Genomic DNA, 16,002 nt, shown 5'->3' with positions numbered 1-16,002 from the left:
GAAATGGGAAATTCCTGTGCCTATGTATTAAACATCAAAGAAAGTGAAAAACTACTACCTGCCATACATTTTATAGCAATATGACCTATTTGTGTTTTACAGCCTTTTATAGAAAGGTAGTTCTAGTTTTCAATCAGTTTCCACTATAGGACTTCCAATAGAGGGAGCAAGAGCCGTTATTGTCTATATTTGATCAGTCTTTCTGTGTCAGACTCTATGGGGAAAAGTATTTTCTTCCATAAGTTCTAAATGCCTGGTATTATCCCTGACAAACCCTGTTTCTGCTTGACTATTTCAGCACTTTTGTGTAATGGAAAATTTCACAAACACTTGCAAGAAATCTTTGTGCCCCTGGTTGTTCGCTACGTCGATCTCATGGAGTCCTCCATCGCCCAATCAATTCACAGAGGTTTTGAGCAAGAGACATGGCAACCTGTCAAGTAGGTATCTTACCTAGCGCCCACAGAGCATCTGCCTCCTGAGTCCTGACCTTATGACTTCACACATGGCCATCTGTAGTTATCGCTTATGGTGGTCCCTTCCCACGTTGTTTGTTTCTTTACAGGAATATCGCCAACAGTCTTCCCAATGTAGCTCTTCCAAAAGTTCCAAGTCTGCCTCTTAATCTTCCACAGATTCCTAGCTTTTCTACTCCTTCGTGGATGGCTTCTTTATATGAGTCCACGTGTGTATTCCTCACTTATTTCCTGCTGGTGTATTAGCTAGTGCATGGCCTGGGCTGTGTTCTGTGCAGATGTGTTTAGACTGCATGGCAATTAACATTCTTTGTTGAGGAATACTATGTTTTTGAGCTTATTTGTTTGAGTTTTTAAGCTTCCAAGCTAAGCTTAGCAGCATATCTGATAAATCATTTGATTCAAAAGAAAAAAACACACTAGTTTTATAGAGTTCGTGTGTAACCTGTGGGACAGGGATCACTCTGTGGCCCAGGTTGTAAACTTGATCCTAAGCAATAAAACCAGAGTTCCGCTTTATGTAGATGATTGGTGTAGCAAACAGTATTTCAAGAATTTTTGGTCTGTTTCAGCTTCATTACTGCCCACTTGCTTTTATCTTGTGCATGTAGAAAACTGTTATGAGAATGGTTTCAAGAATATAATATTTTTCTATTTTTATCTTAGCCTCAATTTTAAAGAAACATATTACACCCTACAGGGCAAGGATTTCCCTTCTTTTATACATTTCATATTTCAATTGGTGTATCTTGTTATTCAAAAACAATCTTGATATCATGAGAAACCATGTTTATTAATTCCACATTGGGATGAACCTACCTATTGCAGACTCATTAACTAAGAATAATTAAAGTGAAATTCTTCAAGCTGTAACATTGATCAGGCCTGAATTTAGATCCTAGTTTATTCATTGTAATTCTTTCTTAGCTTCAGTTTCCTCAACTCGGAAATGATTATGACACTTCATTTAAAGACACTTTTGTGAAAATTGTTTAAAACCTGTGAAGATGCCTGGCACATATTAGGCTTTCAGTAAATTACAACTACAGTTGACACATCTTAGGTGCCCAATGATGATTACTACCACTTTAATTTATTATTATTAATTATTATTGTAATAATAACAACTTTTTATTATTACTATAGCCATTCATCATCATTTTTAACTATTTTTTAAACAGTGAGTCTCACAGCCATTGAATGGAATACATAATAGTCCCAATTTGTAAATGGACAAATCTAGACAGTTACATGGTTTGTGCAAGTGCTCACATTAGTCAGGTAGGAAGAAAAATTAAAAGAAAAATAGGGACCGGTACTTTGGCTTAACAGGTAAAGCCACCACCTGCATCACCAGCATCCCATATGGGTGCAGGTTCAAGTCTTGACTGCTCCACTTCTAATCCAGCTTCCTACTCATGCTCCTGGAAAAGCAGCAGAAGATGGCCCAAGTCCTTGGGCTCCTGCACCCAAGTGGGATTCCCCGATGAAGCTCCTGGCTCCTGGCTTTAGCCTGGCCCAGCCCTGGCCATGGCAACCTTTTGGGGAGTGAACCAGCAAATGAAAAACCCTCCCCTTCTCCCCTTCCCCTTTCCACTCCCCCTCCTTTTCCCCCTCATTCCCCCCTCCCCTTCCCTCTCCCTCTCTGTAACTTGCTTGACTTTCAAATAAAGAAAAAAGAAAAATAACTTCCATCTTTTGAGAATTTACTGTGTTCCAGGTATACAGTCAAATTCTTTACCCTATGTAATCTTTAGAACAACCCTATAAGTGTCAGTATCATTTTACAGCTAAGGAAACTAAGAAAGAAGCTAAGAAATGCAACTTTCTCAGTGTCTCACACAGCAACTAAGTGGCAGAGGCAAAACTGGAACCCAGGTTTTCTTGACAACAAATTCCTCACTCCTATCATTGATTGAGTCTTCTTCCAAAGTACATCCTGGTTAAGAACTTTCTACCTTTCTGCCTACCTTACCACTAGGGGAAAGTCTATACCTAGTCAAGTATGCATGCAATCAAGAAAAGTCCAAAGAAAAGGAAACAATGACTTTCAAAGGAATTTGGCATTATTTCTTCACATTAAACATCATCACTGTACTGATAATGATCACTAGTTTATTATATGTGACTTTCTTTAAGGCAAATGCTTTGGATCCTTGTAGTATGTAAACTGTTATCTGTGTGTGCTGAGGAACTACCCAGAAGTATGATGAGCCAGTCTGTTTAGGATTTTTGTGCTTCCTTACACTGTTTTAAATTTAATTCCTTTTCATCCTCATTTCTCATAGTGTTAACACACCTAATTTTAACCAGGAAGTCTTTGTGGGCATTATCCTATGAAATTTAGTTTTCTGTTGTTACTGTTTAATTAGCTTTGAGATCTGTGTGAACCCTGAATCCCTTACTATTGAGGACACCTTTTCAAATTAACGGTAATCCTGACAAATTGGGGTTTTGTAAATAAAACAATTGTGGTTCACCATTCTGGAATAGCAAATTTTCTAAAAAGTGAGCTTTACAAATTGATCACCATCGTCTTTCCCTTCCAAGGTCATCAACATTAGATTCTTTGCCAGTGTCCCCAGAATTACTGATAATGCTATGATGTTACTGTAATTTGTTTTTAATAATTTTATCATAAAACTTTAAATAACAAGGAATATTTCCATTTACTTAAGAAATTAAAAATACAACTGTTGATTGAATAAAAAGAATATAAAAGTAACCATAAGATTGAAGATACATGCCTCCTACTAATGCATAAATCAGGTTAAGAGGTGCCCCCTCTACACCCTTCTCTTTCTGTATATAAAATCTTACTCTGGGTTATTTAGCTCTAGAAATAAATGCTAGTAAGTTATGTTTTCTACTGGCATTTTAAGGAAATTATCTTAAAGTCCATTATTCACATTTGAATTACTTAATCTACTAATAATAACTTTAAGAGTAGGTCACTGATTAGAAATAATTTAAAATGAAAAAGCTCTGAATAAATTGCAGGTTATATGTTCCAACTTCAGAGAAAGCCTGTTTACATTTTTTCATCTATCTGTTTAATTATAACAAACACTTGTTATGTTAATTACTTTCCCAATTAAGCACATTTATTTTCTAGAATCTTACCATAGAATTTTATCATAGCATCAAAGTGGAGAAAAATATATATTCTCTATAAAGATTTAATTGTCACATATTGTAAGAAAGCCAATTTTAATGGAATTCTGCCTTTACTAATTAAGGTTTCACTTTGATGATTTTTGTGTCATTGTGTTAAAGAAAATATACATTTCAAAAAAATTAAGAAGCAGACTTGCTTCTTTTCTAATTATATTCAATTGCTCTTAAAACATGTTCTCTAACAACCTACCAAACTGGATACGTAGGTGTATAGGGAAATTTGCTTGGTTACTTGTTTGTCTTATTTTTATTATACATTTGTCAAAAGGAGAAGTAAAGGTAGTGTTTTTTCAAGCATTTTTCACAGCAATATTATCATGGTGTGGTGTGGTTCTTTATTTAGTGGTTGGTATATTGGGGGCATTAAATGGTAGGATGATGAGGAATTGAGTAAAGTACATGGCTGGTGTCTACTGTTCTACTGTGATTGGCCCATTGAGAACTCAGGATATCTTGGCTAAAGAAAGAAATCAGGAAGAATTATGGAAGTTAAAGAATGGGGCAAAGTGAAGCAACATAGGTGGGTCATAAGACTGAGATATTGAGGCTAAGGTGGGAATAAGCTTTTAATTAACCGAAGCAAGTGGTGATTTATTTTTATTTTTATTTCTTTGAGAGGCAGAGAGACAGAGATAGAAAAAGAGCTCCCATACTCTGGTTCACTCCGCAAATGCCTGCAACAGCCAGGAGCTGGGAACTCAGTCCAGGTCTCCCATGTAGGTGGTTGGAACCCAATCCCTTGAGCCATCACTGCTGCCTCTCAGGGTCTGCATTAGCCGGAAACTCAAGTTTGCATATAGAACCAACTACTCAACCCAGGCATTCAAATATGAGATACATGTGTCTTAAATGCTAGGCCAAATGCCCACCCTAAGAAGTGATTTTTTTTAAAGCTATCTAATTATGATATGTTAGCTAAACAATGTGGTTATTTAAAACAACTTTGTATAAAAGTGTTCCACTGTGCCTTTGTGGTAAATGAGCTTATTTTATTTCTTTTTCTTTTGCAAATTAAAAATATTAATTTGGCATTTGTATATGTGAAAAAATTGTTTGAAAGCTGAGGGAAAATGGATCACACAGTAGCTTTGAGATTTTTTTTTCTTTTTCGCTTTTGCTTCTGTTCTGTTTCACTGTTAAGTTTCAATATGTTTTGATGTAGGAATATCTTACTTTCAAAACATCTGTTTCCTATTAGCTGATGTACCTGCATAATAGAAACTAATTGCATTATTCTTTGCCCCAGTACTGTACGTCCTCTTTAATAATTATCCTCCAAAATGGTGTGAAAATTCAGTCCCTAGAGAGATTCTACCATAGTGGTGAATAGCAAATCTTGGATCCACAGTTAAAGACCTGAAATACATCATTTTACTCCCACTTCAGAGGCCCCTGAAGGTCATTTCTCTGTCCTACCATGCCTATACTAGGTTGGCTTACAGTTATGAACTAGAAAAGACACTGAAAATTTTTAAATAGAAATAAATTCTTGCTTTCATAATTAGCCTATAGTTTTGTTTCCATTACCTGTTTCACCTCTACCTCCAACTGAGAAATATAGGGGTCCTGTATGCCTCACATCTGTAGACAGAAGCCAGCACGATGGCAGAGGCGCAAATGCATGGAGAGTAAAACTGCCCGTTGTTTCTTGCTCAAAATGTGCTTTTTGGAAATTTTAGGGGAAAACATTTATGTGTTTGTCTTTTTCCTAAAGCTCAGTAAAGAACATTAAAAGTGTTCTCCTATACAAAATTTTATTTATTTTGCTTAGCAAAATATCATTATCCCTTTTAATCATTCCTTTAACTCAGATACTTACTCTGTTTATTTCACAAGATTTTTAGATTCAGTTTAAGGAAAAACTTTGAAACCAAGACACTATTTCAAAGTCTGGGCCTTTCCAGACTTCCAAAGGCAAGAACTCTGAAAGTTGTATATATCTACTGGAAAAGCAAGATAAAAATATGAATGGAGCCATAACATTTCATAAAACAGAATTGTAGACAACTGAAGGCTCCTTCCTGGGACATTTCACCTCTTTATATTAAGCCTGATGGCTATTTGTATTTCAATTTTGTTCATCTTACCTTGCCTAATTAAAAAATGAAAAGAATTGGAAAGCCAAACAAAGAAAACATTGGGTCATTAGAGATTTTATGTGTTTTTTTTTTTCACTGATAGCAATTCATACAGGAAGGAAAATCATTGTATGAGTGGTCACATAGTTAACAGTGGAAGTTCATAATCTTCATTTTTCCTTTTTCTTCTAGCAATGGCTCCACAACATCAGAAGATCTTTTTTGGAAACTTGATGCACTGCAAATGTTTGTCCTTGATCTACACTGGCCTGAACAAGAATTTGCCCACCACTTAGAGCAAAGACTTAAACTAATGGCCAGTGATATGATAGAAGCCTGTGTCAAAAGGTAGACATATATTTTCAAGTCGCTGCTTAAAATGCCAGCACTCAAAATATCACTGTTTCACCAAGTATCCATTATATAATTGTCACAGGAAAAGTTTCTGTGTGTACTAGTATTCCAAAATTAAACAGGAATTTGAATCTGGGATCCCATATAATTGATGAAATTGGCCTGATCCTCTTTTCCAGGTCTCCCCAACTATTCCCGTAATCAGTAGCACCTATACCCTGATTAATCATTCTTGGTGTGCTTATTGTTGTCTCTCTGGGAATAGTGAGCTTTAAATTCTCAAAGTAGTACCTCCTGAGACATTTGGAAAAGCTCTGTTCACTTCTTTATGCATTATGTATTTTGTCTGTGTGCTATGCAATGGCATGGCAAACCCAAAACACTACCAGCACTGTCAGTAGTTCTGGGATTTTCAGATGAGTTTCAGGTACTTATTTACAATCTTTAAAATTTAGCCAGAAATAAGTTGTGATGCTTTGGATTCTTCCAAATGTGCTTTCATGTGTTTAAATAGTTCTTACAGAATTAACATTGCATCCTAATTGGTCAAGCATTTTTCATTGCCCTTGTTCATGATATACACATGAACAGTGTGAGGCAACCTATTGCAGTAACAGGCAAATACTGGTTAAAGCAATTGAATATTCCTGAATTCTTTAAAAACACTGTCTTTAGAATAGTGTTCAATTGCCCCCTAAGGCAAGACAGTGAATTGAATTATTTCATGTTTATTTTTTTTTAATCATCTGTGATGCTGACATCTCAAGTCTGTGGATATTCTTTGGATACTTCAGCCAAATCAATTTTAAATTGCCTTTTAATGCAGTTTCTTTCAAAAACCCATCTGTAATTCAGGTATTTTAAGATGGTGTTAAGTGATATTAAAGAGTTACACACACATTCTCTGCTATACATTGATTATCATGTTTTAGAGTTTTCAAAGACTTGTCTTTTTGTTTATTATTTACTAACCCCTCGGAGTTTTTTTTTTTTTTTTTTTTTTAACCTGCTCTCATGCAAAGAAGTCATGTTTCTACTTGGAAATTAATTCAGGCATTTAAGTGAAACAACAAGGGTGACATACCACATAGAACAGTTATCTTCGTTTGGAATTGTCTGTGTGACTGCATGAAGTTAAGTTTAATAGAAAATAATGCAGTCCAATTTTTCATTGGAGATGACTTAAAGAAGAGTATCCTACCCCTAATCTCCAAGCACCTCCATGCTGCTCACTCCTTATTTGCATGTTTTAAAATAGCATCTTGTGGTGTTGAGTTCAGTTTTACAAAACAGGTGGAATATATGTCAGAATTTCTTACTCTGAATTCATGTTTTAATAACTAGAACAAGAAGTGCATTTGAACTCAAGTTGCAAAAGGCAAGCAAAACAACTGACTTACGCATTCCAGCTTCCATGTGTACAATGTTTAATGTATTAGTTGATGCCAAAAAGCAAAGCACCAAACTCTGTGCCCTTGATGGAGGACAGGAGGTAAGTGGAACTTGAAATGCAGCACAGCGTGCTCTGGGGGGTGGAGGGGTGCAGCTTCCAGAATGTTCTCTCACTTGATTGGGTCAGAAGAGACCAATATCAAATGTTTACGACCCGAACAGAATGCCCCGTATCTTTTGCACTTGTCAGTTTCTCCTTTTTAATATAAATATTGCCTGCTTAATATTGTGCAAGTGGCCACTGAATTTGAGATATACCTTTTAGGTGTTGTGTATTTACATAAACCTTGCTTTTTATAAGCAAATGAGAAAGCTAAAAAGCTACCTATTTTGTTTATACAAATTTAGAATATCCAGAGTTTGCATCCATAAAAGCTAGCCACAAAAAAATAGCATATGAAATATTTTATTTCCACAAGTTTCGATTTTTTTAATGCTCAAATAGAAACAAATTTAAAAACTAGGCCTAGGTCTCATCAATAAATATTCCATTGTTTCCATTTAATGTCTATTTTATTTGGCTTGATTGGAAATACAATTTCATTTTACTTCATTATTTATTTTTGTTTAGAGTGGTAACTGGGTGAAAATAGAATTATTTTTCTTTGAGTCTTTAAGTTTACTTTTTTGCCTTTTTTCCCATTGTAATTGCTTTTTATCATTTTTTTATTCTTTCCATATTCTCTTTCATCATCTTTTCTGACTCCCTCCCTCCCCTACCATGGCATGACCCAGTTTGGTAGTCAATGGGTAAGTTTGTTTTGTTTTCTGTTTGTTGTTTTTTTTTTATAAAAGCACATTTTCATTACAATTTTCTGTAAGTGCCTTTTATTTTTATCTCTTCAAATGAAAATAGTATAATTCCATTTCCAGATTTTTTTGTGTGTATGAATATGTGACGAACATCTTACTGTTATGTAACAATAGTCCAAAGACTTATTAAAATGGGTGTAGATATTATACTTTAAAAAATATTGAGAGTAGTGTTTCTCCAGTTTAGTTACAGAAACAAACAACCCTGAGGTGTTTAAAGATAAAATTATTTAAAACCAAATATATCACCTTTCTTTAAATTAAAATCAGAATAAATGTAGGAGCAGAGTGATTATTAACATTGTCAAGCATGCATCTACAGTATTCACTTTCATTAAAACCAGGAGAATTGAGAGTTTGAGGTTTTAGTTGACATATAGCATCTATAAGGTCAACCCCTACAAATTTGAGCTGGAGGCCACACCCCAGGTCACTTCTACAATAAGCCTAATTGTGGATTCAGTGAGGTGCCAGCCCACCAATGAAACAGTCTCTCCTCCCACTCATGGCCTGGGATGTAGTAGTCTTCGGAAATAAGGAAGTAGCAGGCTCTGTCCTGAGACACTTTGACGATCCCCAAAATATGGTGGTCATGAGGTACTACCTAGATTCTCTAAGTCACATGGTTTGAAAATCCTTATGCAATATCTTTTTTGTAGGTAAAACTGTTTTTGTTTTCTATGAATAGTTTAAATCTTACCAGTTGTACTGATGACACCTGGAAGTTAAACTCAAGGCAGCTCTTAACTGTGCTAACAATTTTCATCCAAGCAGGAGTGTACAGTTAACTGTGGAAATAGAGGAGAACTGCTATTTGCAAATTTCATGGACTTTGACCCAGATACAGGCATTAGATATTTAGCCATAACTTGTATTTACGTGTGTGCTCATATTTCATTCTTTGAGCAATTTGGGGGAAAATGGATTTCTAATACTATAGCATACAAACTTACATATATGTAACTGATATGTCAGTGCCATAGAATGTTCATTCTCTGATCCCTACAACACAATTTATTATCTCTACCTGGCTTGGACACCAATGACTTCTATAATCTACCTCATGCTTTTCAATACCCAGATCTAAGCCTTTGATTGTCTGCCTGAGAATAATATCTTAGATCTCTTCATAAGCCATTCTTTTTTTATCATCTAGTTTATGGAATCTTGCTTATTCCCACTAATTCTGTGTTTATTCATTGGTTCTTATTTTAACACATACTGTATTACATGACACATCACTTCTCGGCCTTTTGGCTAAGATCAAGTGTATTACATGACACATACTAGGCACTTAGTAATATTTTTTGAGTGATTGAACAGACTGATTTGTTTTCACTGCTTTAAAAGTCCTCCCCTGTAAGCAAAACCTCACTCTAGCATTTAAAAAGAAAAACAGTCACACACAGAAATGACAAACATTGTTGCATGGTGAAATGATTCTTTACATTAATAGGTGGATGGGCTTGAAGAGTAATTTGCTACTGTTCATTATGTCTGCACCTGTACCTTCTCACCAGAGACAATTAGTTCCCTACAACTTATACACAATTAATATAGTTCAAAATGTGCAGGTGTAAAACCATTAGCAACTCTGAAAAGTGGTAAGCAAGAATTTCATTGCAAAAGGACTTTACACTTCATTTTTTCTCTCCAGGAAATATTCTCACGTGGTTGCAGAGGGAGGCTTTCTCTCTAAATAGATGTCTGGGAATTGTTGCAAATTAGTACATGTATTACATTCATAGGTGAGCAAATGGACTCCATTTTATGGAAAGCAACAAAGCTGTTGAAAAACTATATTATTAGACCACATGTAACCATTAAAAATACACACTACATAGTTAAATCCATCAGATTATTTTTCTAAATTATCAGGAAATTACCGCTCCAAATATCTACTAAATTTGTTATATTGTCATCGCTGAGATAAAAATCTTATGGACTCCTTACTCATAATGTAGCCCCTTCTGTGTTCTTGAATTATAATTCTGTTTTCTCACATGCCACATGATGATGCAAGCATGCTCTGCTGAGACCAAGAGTAGAGTTTAATGGAGTGATTAGTGAGTGAATGATCTGCTCATGTGTCAGCTGTGTGTAATGAGTCAGCAGTCTCAGGCCATTCCCTCAGGGACAGATGTTGAGATCACAGAACCACACAGTGTTTAGAATCCTTGTTATCTGTAGCTGCAGAAAAGCAGACAACTGCGTTCATCTGCCCTCACAGCCACTTCATCCCATTGTCCCATTGGTTGAGGACAGGGATAAAAAAAAACCACACTAATAGGTCATTCAGGGAAGCAGGGATTCCTATTGGAAGGATTTGTTCTCAAAGTAGAATGCTTCCATTCCAGAAGAGTTCAGCACCTTTCAAATTCATTGTAAGAGAAAGACAAAAATCTTTTAAGACAGGTGGATTGCACTGATATCTTACGAGTCTTCATTTCTTGTGTGTTTGTAGGATACAGGTGAAATTGTGATACTCACCTGAGTGTAGGGAGACCAGGGTTTCAGACCAGGTCTGATCTCTGATTTCCCTGGACTCCTAGCAGGGATTCTTAAAGTAAGTTTGAGGTCATCTTCTGGAGAAGGAGGGTATAACAGTTTGCTTTTGAAGGAAGATGTGGGGGAAATTTGCTTAAGAAAGAGTTGTGATCTACTAAACCCTGCTATGTAGCATTATCTAATTTGAAATATTTTGTATGAATGTATAGGTTTTTATTGTTGGCGACCAAAACATACGAATTTTTTGGTCAAATATCCTGTTTATCCAAATAGAAAAAATATCAGTTTTACATTAAGTAATATAAAGTCTATTGCTAATACATTCTGTTTCAACCTGTTTGTGATCTCCTTTGGGATGTTTTGTCTTTGAAAACTGTGCAGATCCCTTATTGAATAACTGTCTCAACTAACTTTCTGTACCCTATATGTGGCATATATGTGCTTTTGTCTTTATTGAACATATTTATGAAACAGGAATTCTCAGGCCACCTCCCCACTCTTCCATGTTCCCAGACCACCTCTGCCAACCCCGTGCAGCCAAGGCAGGTTCTAGATGCTGCTAACAGTTTTACTATTCGTGTAAGTTAGATCTAGTCGGATAAACTTAACAACTGCAGAATCCCATATCATAAAAATCTAACAAACCTAACCTCATACATTTGGTTTTGTCCCTTGGATAATATGTTTAAGACGTATACTTCTTCCTTTCTTCCTTCCTTTTAAGTTTTGTTTGTGCTTGTCTATTGCTTGTTCCTTCTCATTCTTCCTTCTGTCCTCTCCTTCTTTTCTCCCTCTCTGTTCATCACTGGATTGGGTATCAAAGAAAGCAGCAACCTAAGGGTGTGCATTATAGGAGAATTTCATGACTCCTAGAGGCCACTGATTTTCCCTTCTTATCAATAGAATGGGTGTAAATTTCCTCTTTGGTGGCTCATCACTTGCTTTTAAGAATTTCTAGAATCATAGCAACCCAAAAGTTTAACATGAAGAAGCTCTATTATTTTATGTCCAATAACTTTCTGGTGACATTTGATTACTTTTAAGTTGAAATTGAAATCCTTGACAGTTGGAGGAAAATGTTGAGTATAAGACATCTTTAAGAACCATTTAGAGATCTGGGTTTGGATTCCCTGTATGTTTTGGAGCAGTTTCCACGGAGGAAAGAACTGGGAGGCCTACCACCCACCTCCTGTATCCCTTTCCTGTTCTTTCCCAGGGTAGCTTCTGGCTGGTGCTTAATTTCCCCTTCTGCAGACACAGAGCTCATTTGCATAAGCTCCCGCACTCAGTCCCTGTCTGACTTTCAGCCAGGAGCTGGGAGCCTTTGCTGTGTTTCTGTGAGGGCCTCACCTTTCCAATCAGCCAGGGCACTGGACTTGTTCAGTGGACTTCAGACATGTTCCAGTAACAGCCTGCCTGACTCAGTTGTTACTAATGTAGGTTGGATCAGAACCCTAACCACCAGGCAGCTAATTCAGCTTTTTTCCTCTGTTATGTTGTATGTTTTTTCTGATCCTCCCCCCTTGTATTTCACTTCAAGGTTTTCCAAAAGCGAGTGTCAGCACTACTGTCATAGAAACCCACCTCCACATGTCCATTGTCTCTGGGGGGAGCACAAATTTGGGGATCTGAAAGGCCGTCCAAAGGACAGATGAGCTTTCCTGGGTGCAGTGTTTATCTAGGAAGGTCCACGTTCATGGTTAAGTGGCTAATTCCAAACCGCTTATCTTTACACACTCACAGTCACGAAAAGAAAAAGAAAAAAATCCAGACATTCCAAAATTACACTTTCTTCATTTTTTATTGAGACAGGTGGATGATGACTACTTGTAACTCTCACAGTGCTTGGGAGCAGGGATCATTCCCATTTCTTCCAAAGCAGACCTAAGTTGATGTTTTGTTCTGTGTGGAAACTTTGAGACATGTTTTCAGAAAAAAAGAAAAAAAAACTTAGCTTTCAAAAACTTACATCTTAGAAAACCATTCAACCAGCAGCTGTTAAGTTGGTCTAATGTTTATACTGACCTGAGTACTTTTACTTGGTGCATTGTGTTAGCTGTTCCAAGAAGCCTTGAACCATCAAGATAGGGTTAGTCTTTACAAGTCACATTTTCTGTGAAGTGGCTATTGGGGACAATCTGCTGTCAGATAAATGCTTCTAAAGGAAGAATTACTGTTTAAATGGATGGGCCTTCACACACTGTGGAAGCCCAAGCTCCTGCTAATTTAAGAATGGAACCCTCTAGTATTCTCCTAAGGAAAAAAAAAAGCCTTTCAGGTTTATTTTAAATACATCATTTTTTGTATTTATTTGGAGGCGTCTTTTTCATAAGGAAGCGATAATAAACTAAGGGGAGTGAGTGTCGTTTTGTTATACCTTTTATAGCCTATTAATTTGTTACCATCTATTCCCCTTTGTGGATGAAATTTTAATTTTGCCCTTGCTTGAGCATTTTGTAAGAACTGTATAAACTGCTGCTGCCTGTGCTGACAAAGAGGTCCTTTTAGAGAGAACAATGGACGCTCGTTTTATTTCTAGAGCACATTTAAAATAACTTATGAATGAGAGTTGTCAGACATGAAATGCTGTATTAATTAAATCTTTTTCTAGTCATTTTGCTTCTCCAGCTAAACCAACCCTTTAGAAAAATACACGGCCACCTTAATTATAGAGGAGAAGACAAAAAGTATCCTTCACATTCCTCTGCCTGAATAAGAATAAGAACTCAATTCATCTCAATAATAACCCCATTAGCTGCTTAACTCAACAGTGCACATGGGAAAATTTTCAGACGACAATGTGAAAAGTGTTGATTGGGTGGATCGTTTTCAAGGTTTTGTTCTTTTAATGTTCAAAATGATCATTTTAAGTAACTCTGATATGTCATAACTAGTAGCTTTAGAGCATTTATGTCCTAGAACAAGTTTTGTGCCAATATCAACTAATGCATCTTTGCCTTTCAATGTCTAGCAACAGTACCATTCAAAAATCGATGATTTGATTGACAACGCTGTAAAAGAAATCATTTCACTGCTTGTTTCAAAGGTAATGTACTACTTATTCTCCTTTTGAAATCAAATTTAAAAGTAATTTTCAACTGAGGTTTTTTTTGGAAATATCTGTCTTATCTTTCTACATATCTAATTCATAAATTATAGTTTAATTCTACATATCTAATTCAGAAATTATAGTTTAATTCAGAAATTATAGTTTAAAATGCAAGAAAACCTCAGATTTAGACAATGAACTTCTTGATAGCTTATAATGAGTCTTGGCATCTCTTGAGACCTTTGCTCTTTTTTTTTTGACAGGCAGAGTGGACAGTGAGAGAGAGAGACAGAGAGAAAGGTCCTCCTTTTGCCGTTGGTTCACCCTCCAATGGCCACCGTGGCCGGTGCGCAGCGGCCGGCACACCGCGCTGATCTGATGACAGCAGCCAGGCACTTATCCTGGTCTCCCATGGGGTGCAGGGCCCAAGCACTTGGGCCATCTCCACTGCACTCCCTGGCCACAGCAGAGAGCTGGCCTGGAAGAGGGGCAACTGGGACAGAATCCGGCACCCCGACTGGGACTAGAACCTGGTGTGCCGGCGCTGCAAGGTGGAGGATTAGCCTAGTGAGCCGCGGTGCCGGCCGAGACCTTTGCTCTTGAAAATGTAACTTGTTTTTTATCTCCATATGCTGCGTTCATGTTTTCTTACTGTTTGAACACCAAGACAAATTAAAGTCGTCCTCAGTCTCTGAATTTAGCCCATTTGTTTTGGTGACAGCCCTGGAGCTCTAGATCTGATCTCAAAGATGCACAGAAATAGCTGGTGTCCGAAGTCGTCTTCTCCTGGGATTCTCCCAGGATTTCCTATTTGAAGCTCAAAATATCTGTGACAAATGCTATGGCCTTTAATTGCATAAGCAGGGATGAAACATAAATGAGTGTGTCATTTAGCAATTAGATGACTTAGAATCCCACTAAGCTGTAACAGACTACCAGGGAAGGCAGTTGAGACCAGGCGCTGATTAGGAAAGAAGAGAGAACCTGACATCAGAGGGACTGAGAGAGACTGAGGAGAGGGAATGGATGGGCTCCAGGTGGCAGTTCCAGGTGAGCAGATAAAACCCCTCATGCTGCAGGGCTTCATCAATGCGTCCTGTTAGACAGCTGGGAGAATATACAAGAAGCAAAGGAAAAACCACTCCCAATTCCATAAACAGAGTATACTTTCAGAAAAGAAAAAGCATTAAGTGTCCTACAAACACAGAAAATACTAAGCCTCTTTGATAATTTAAGGAATGTAAAGTAAAGCCACAGAACAGACTTTTTTGCAGCAAGTAGATATAAACATCTTTAAGCTAACAGCCAAGTTTAGCAAAGGTGGGGTGAGACCCTCATATTTTCAGTGTTTGAAAGTGCACAGCCCTGTAATGGAGATCAATCTAGTACATTCATACCTTTTCACTTTTTGTGCCTTTTTATACTATGCAGAGATGCACAAATATATATATATTTTTATATTTGTTATGTCTACTCCAAATTGGGAAATGACTTTAATCTATAACAGAGTTAAATTATGGTACATCTGTACTAAGAAATGGTATTAAAAACTATTAATGATAAAAGAAAGATTTCATAACAGCATAGTAAATGAAAAAAGCTGTATTTTTAAAGTGTGAAGTATGATCTGAATTTACATCACCTAGAAAAAAGATTGTGAGGATAAACACCAGTATGTAGCACCTTTTCCTTGGGGTGGTAATATTATAGTTGATTTTTTTTCTTTAAATTTGTTTTGCGGGTGTGTGTGTGTGTGTGTGTGTGTGGTTCCTAAGTTCTCTGGGAACAGAACAAAGGTGGAAAGCAAGCATGAAGAAAGATGTGTTAGACCAGCTTGGTCATGTCCCCTTGACCACTGCACCAAGGACCTACATACCCATGTGTATCACAAACTCACCAACAAGGAGATGGCAAAAAGGACAATAGGAAAACTAACCAGCGGGTGGGCAGGGAGGTGACCCTCCAGAGAGCCAGGCTCCTTCTGGAGGAACTGAGAGATTTCCAGCCTTGCAGGAGCCTGGCACTGCAGCTCGCAGCATTGTCCACACAGCTCACTAAGGCGCAATCAGGTTAGCATTGCACTTTCCTTCTCTGA

General features: G+C 37.0%; 1 protein-coding gene and 1 pseudogene across 11 annotated transcripts in view; both read left to right on the top strand.

Annotated features, from left to right (window-relative positions):
• Positions 1-16,002, top strand: part of CADPS2 (calcium dependent secretion activator 2) — a 665,654-nt gene that overhangs the window by 588,362 nt on the left and 61,290 nt on the right. For 5 of the 11 annotated variants that reach the window (XM_051849752.2, XM_070071264.1, XM_051849750.2 and 2 more), the window contains 6 exons: positions 299-440; positions 566-685; positions 5,924-6,079; positions 7,430-7,577; positions 8,273-8,287; positions 13,830-13,904. In XM_051849752.2, coding sequence (XP_051705712.2) covers positions 299-440; positions 566-685; positions 5,924-6,079; positions 7,430-7,577; positions 8,273-8,287; positions 13,830-13,904 — 656 coding nt within the window. The remainder of the gene's footprint in view (positions 1-298; positions 441-565; positions 686-5,923; positions 6,080-7,429; positions 7,578-8,272; positions 8,288-13,829; positions 13,905-16,002) is intronic. The other 6 variants (XM_008258271.4, XM_008258268.4, XM_051849753.2 and 3 more) reach the window with 3 other exon arrangements.
• LOC127491950 (U2 spliceosomal RNA) lies at positions 9,588-9,710 on the top strand (annotated as a pseudogene).

The sequence above is a fragment of the Oryctolagus cuniculus genome, chromosome 3 (assembly GCF_964237555.1).
Source record: "Oryctolagus cuniculus chromosome 3, mOryCun1.1, whole genome shotgun sequence".
Lineage (NCBI taxonomy): Eukaryota > Metazoa > Chordata > Mammalia > Lagomorpha > Leporidae > Oryctolagus > Oryctolagus cuniculus.
Note: the sequence above shows the minus strand (reverse complement) of the source record. Positions and strands in the feature narration are given on the sequence as shown.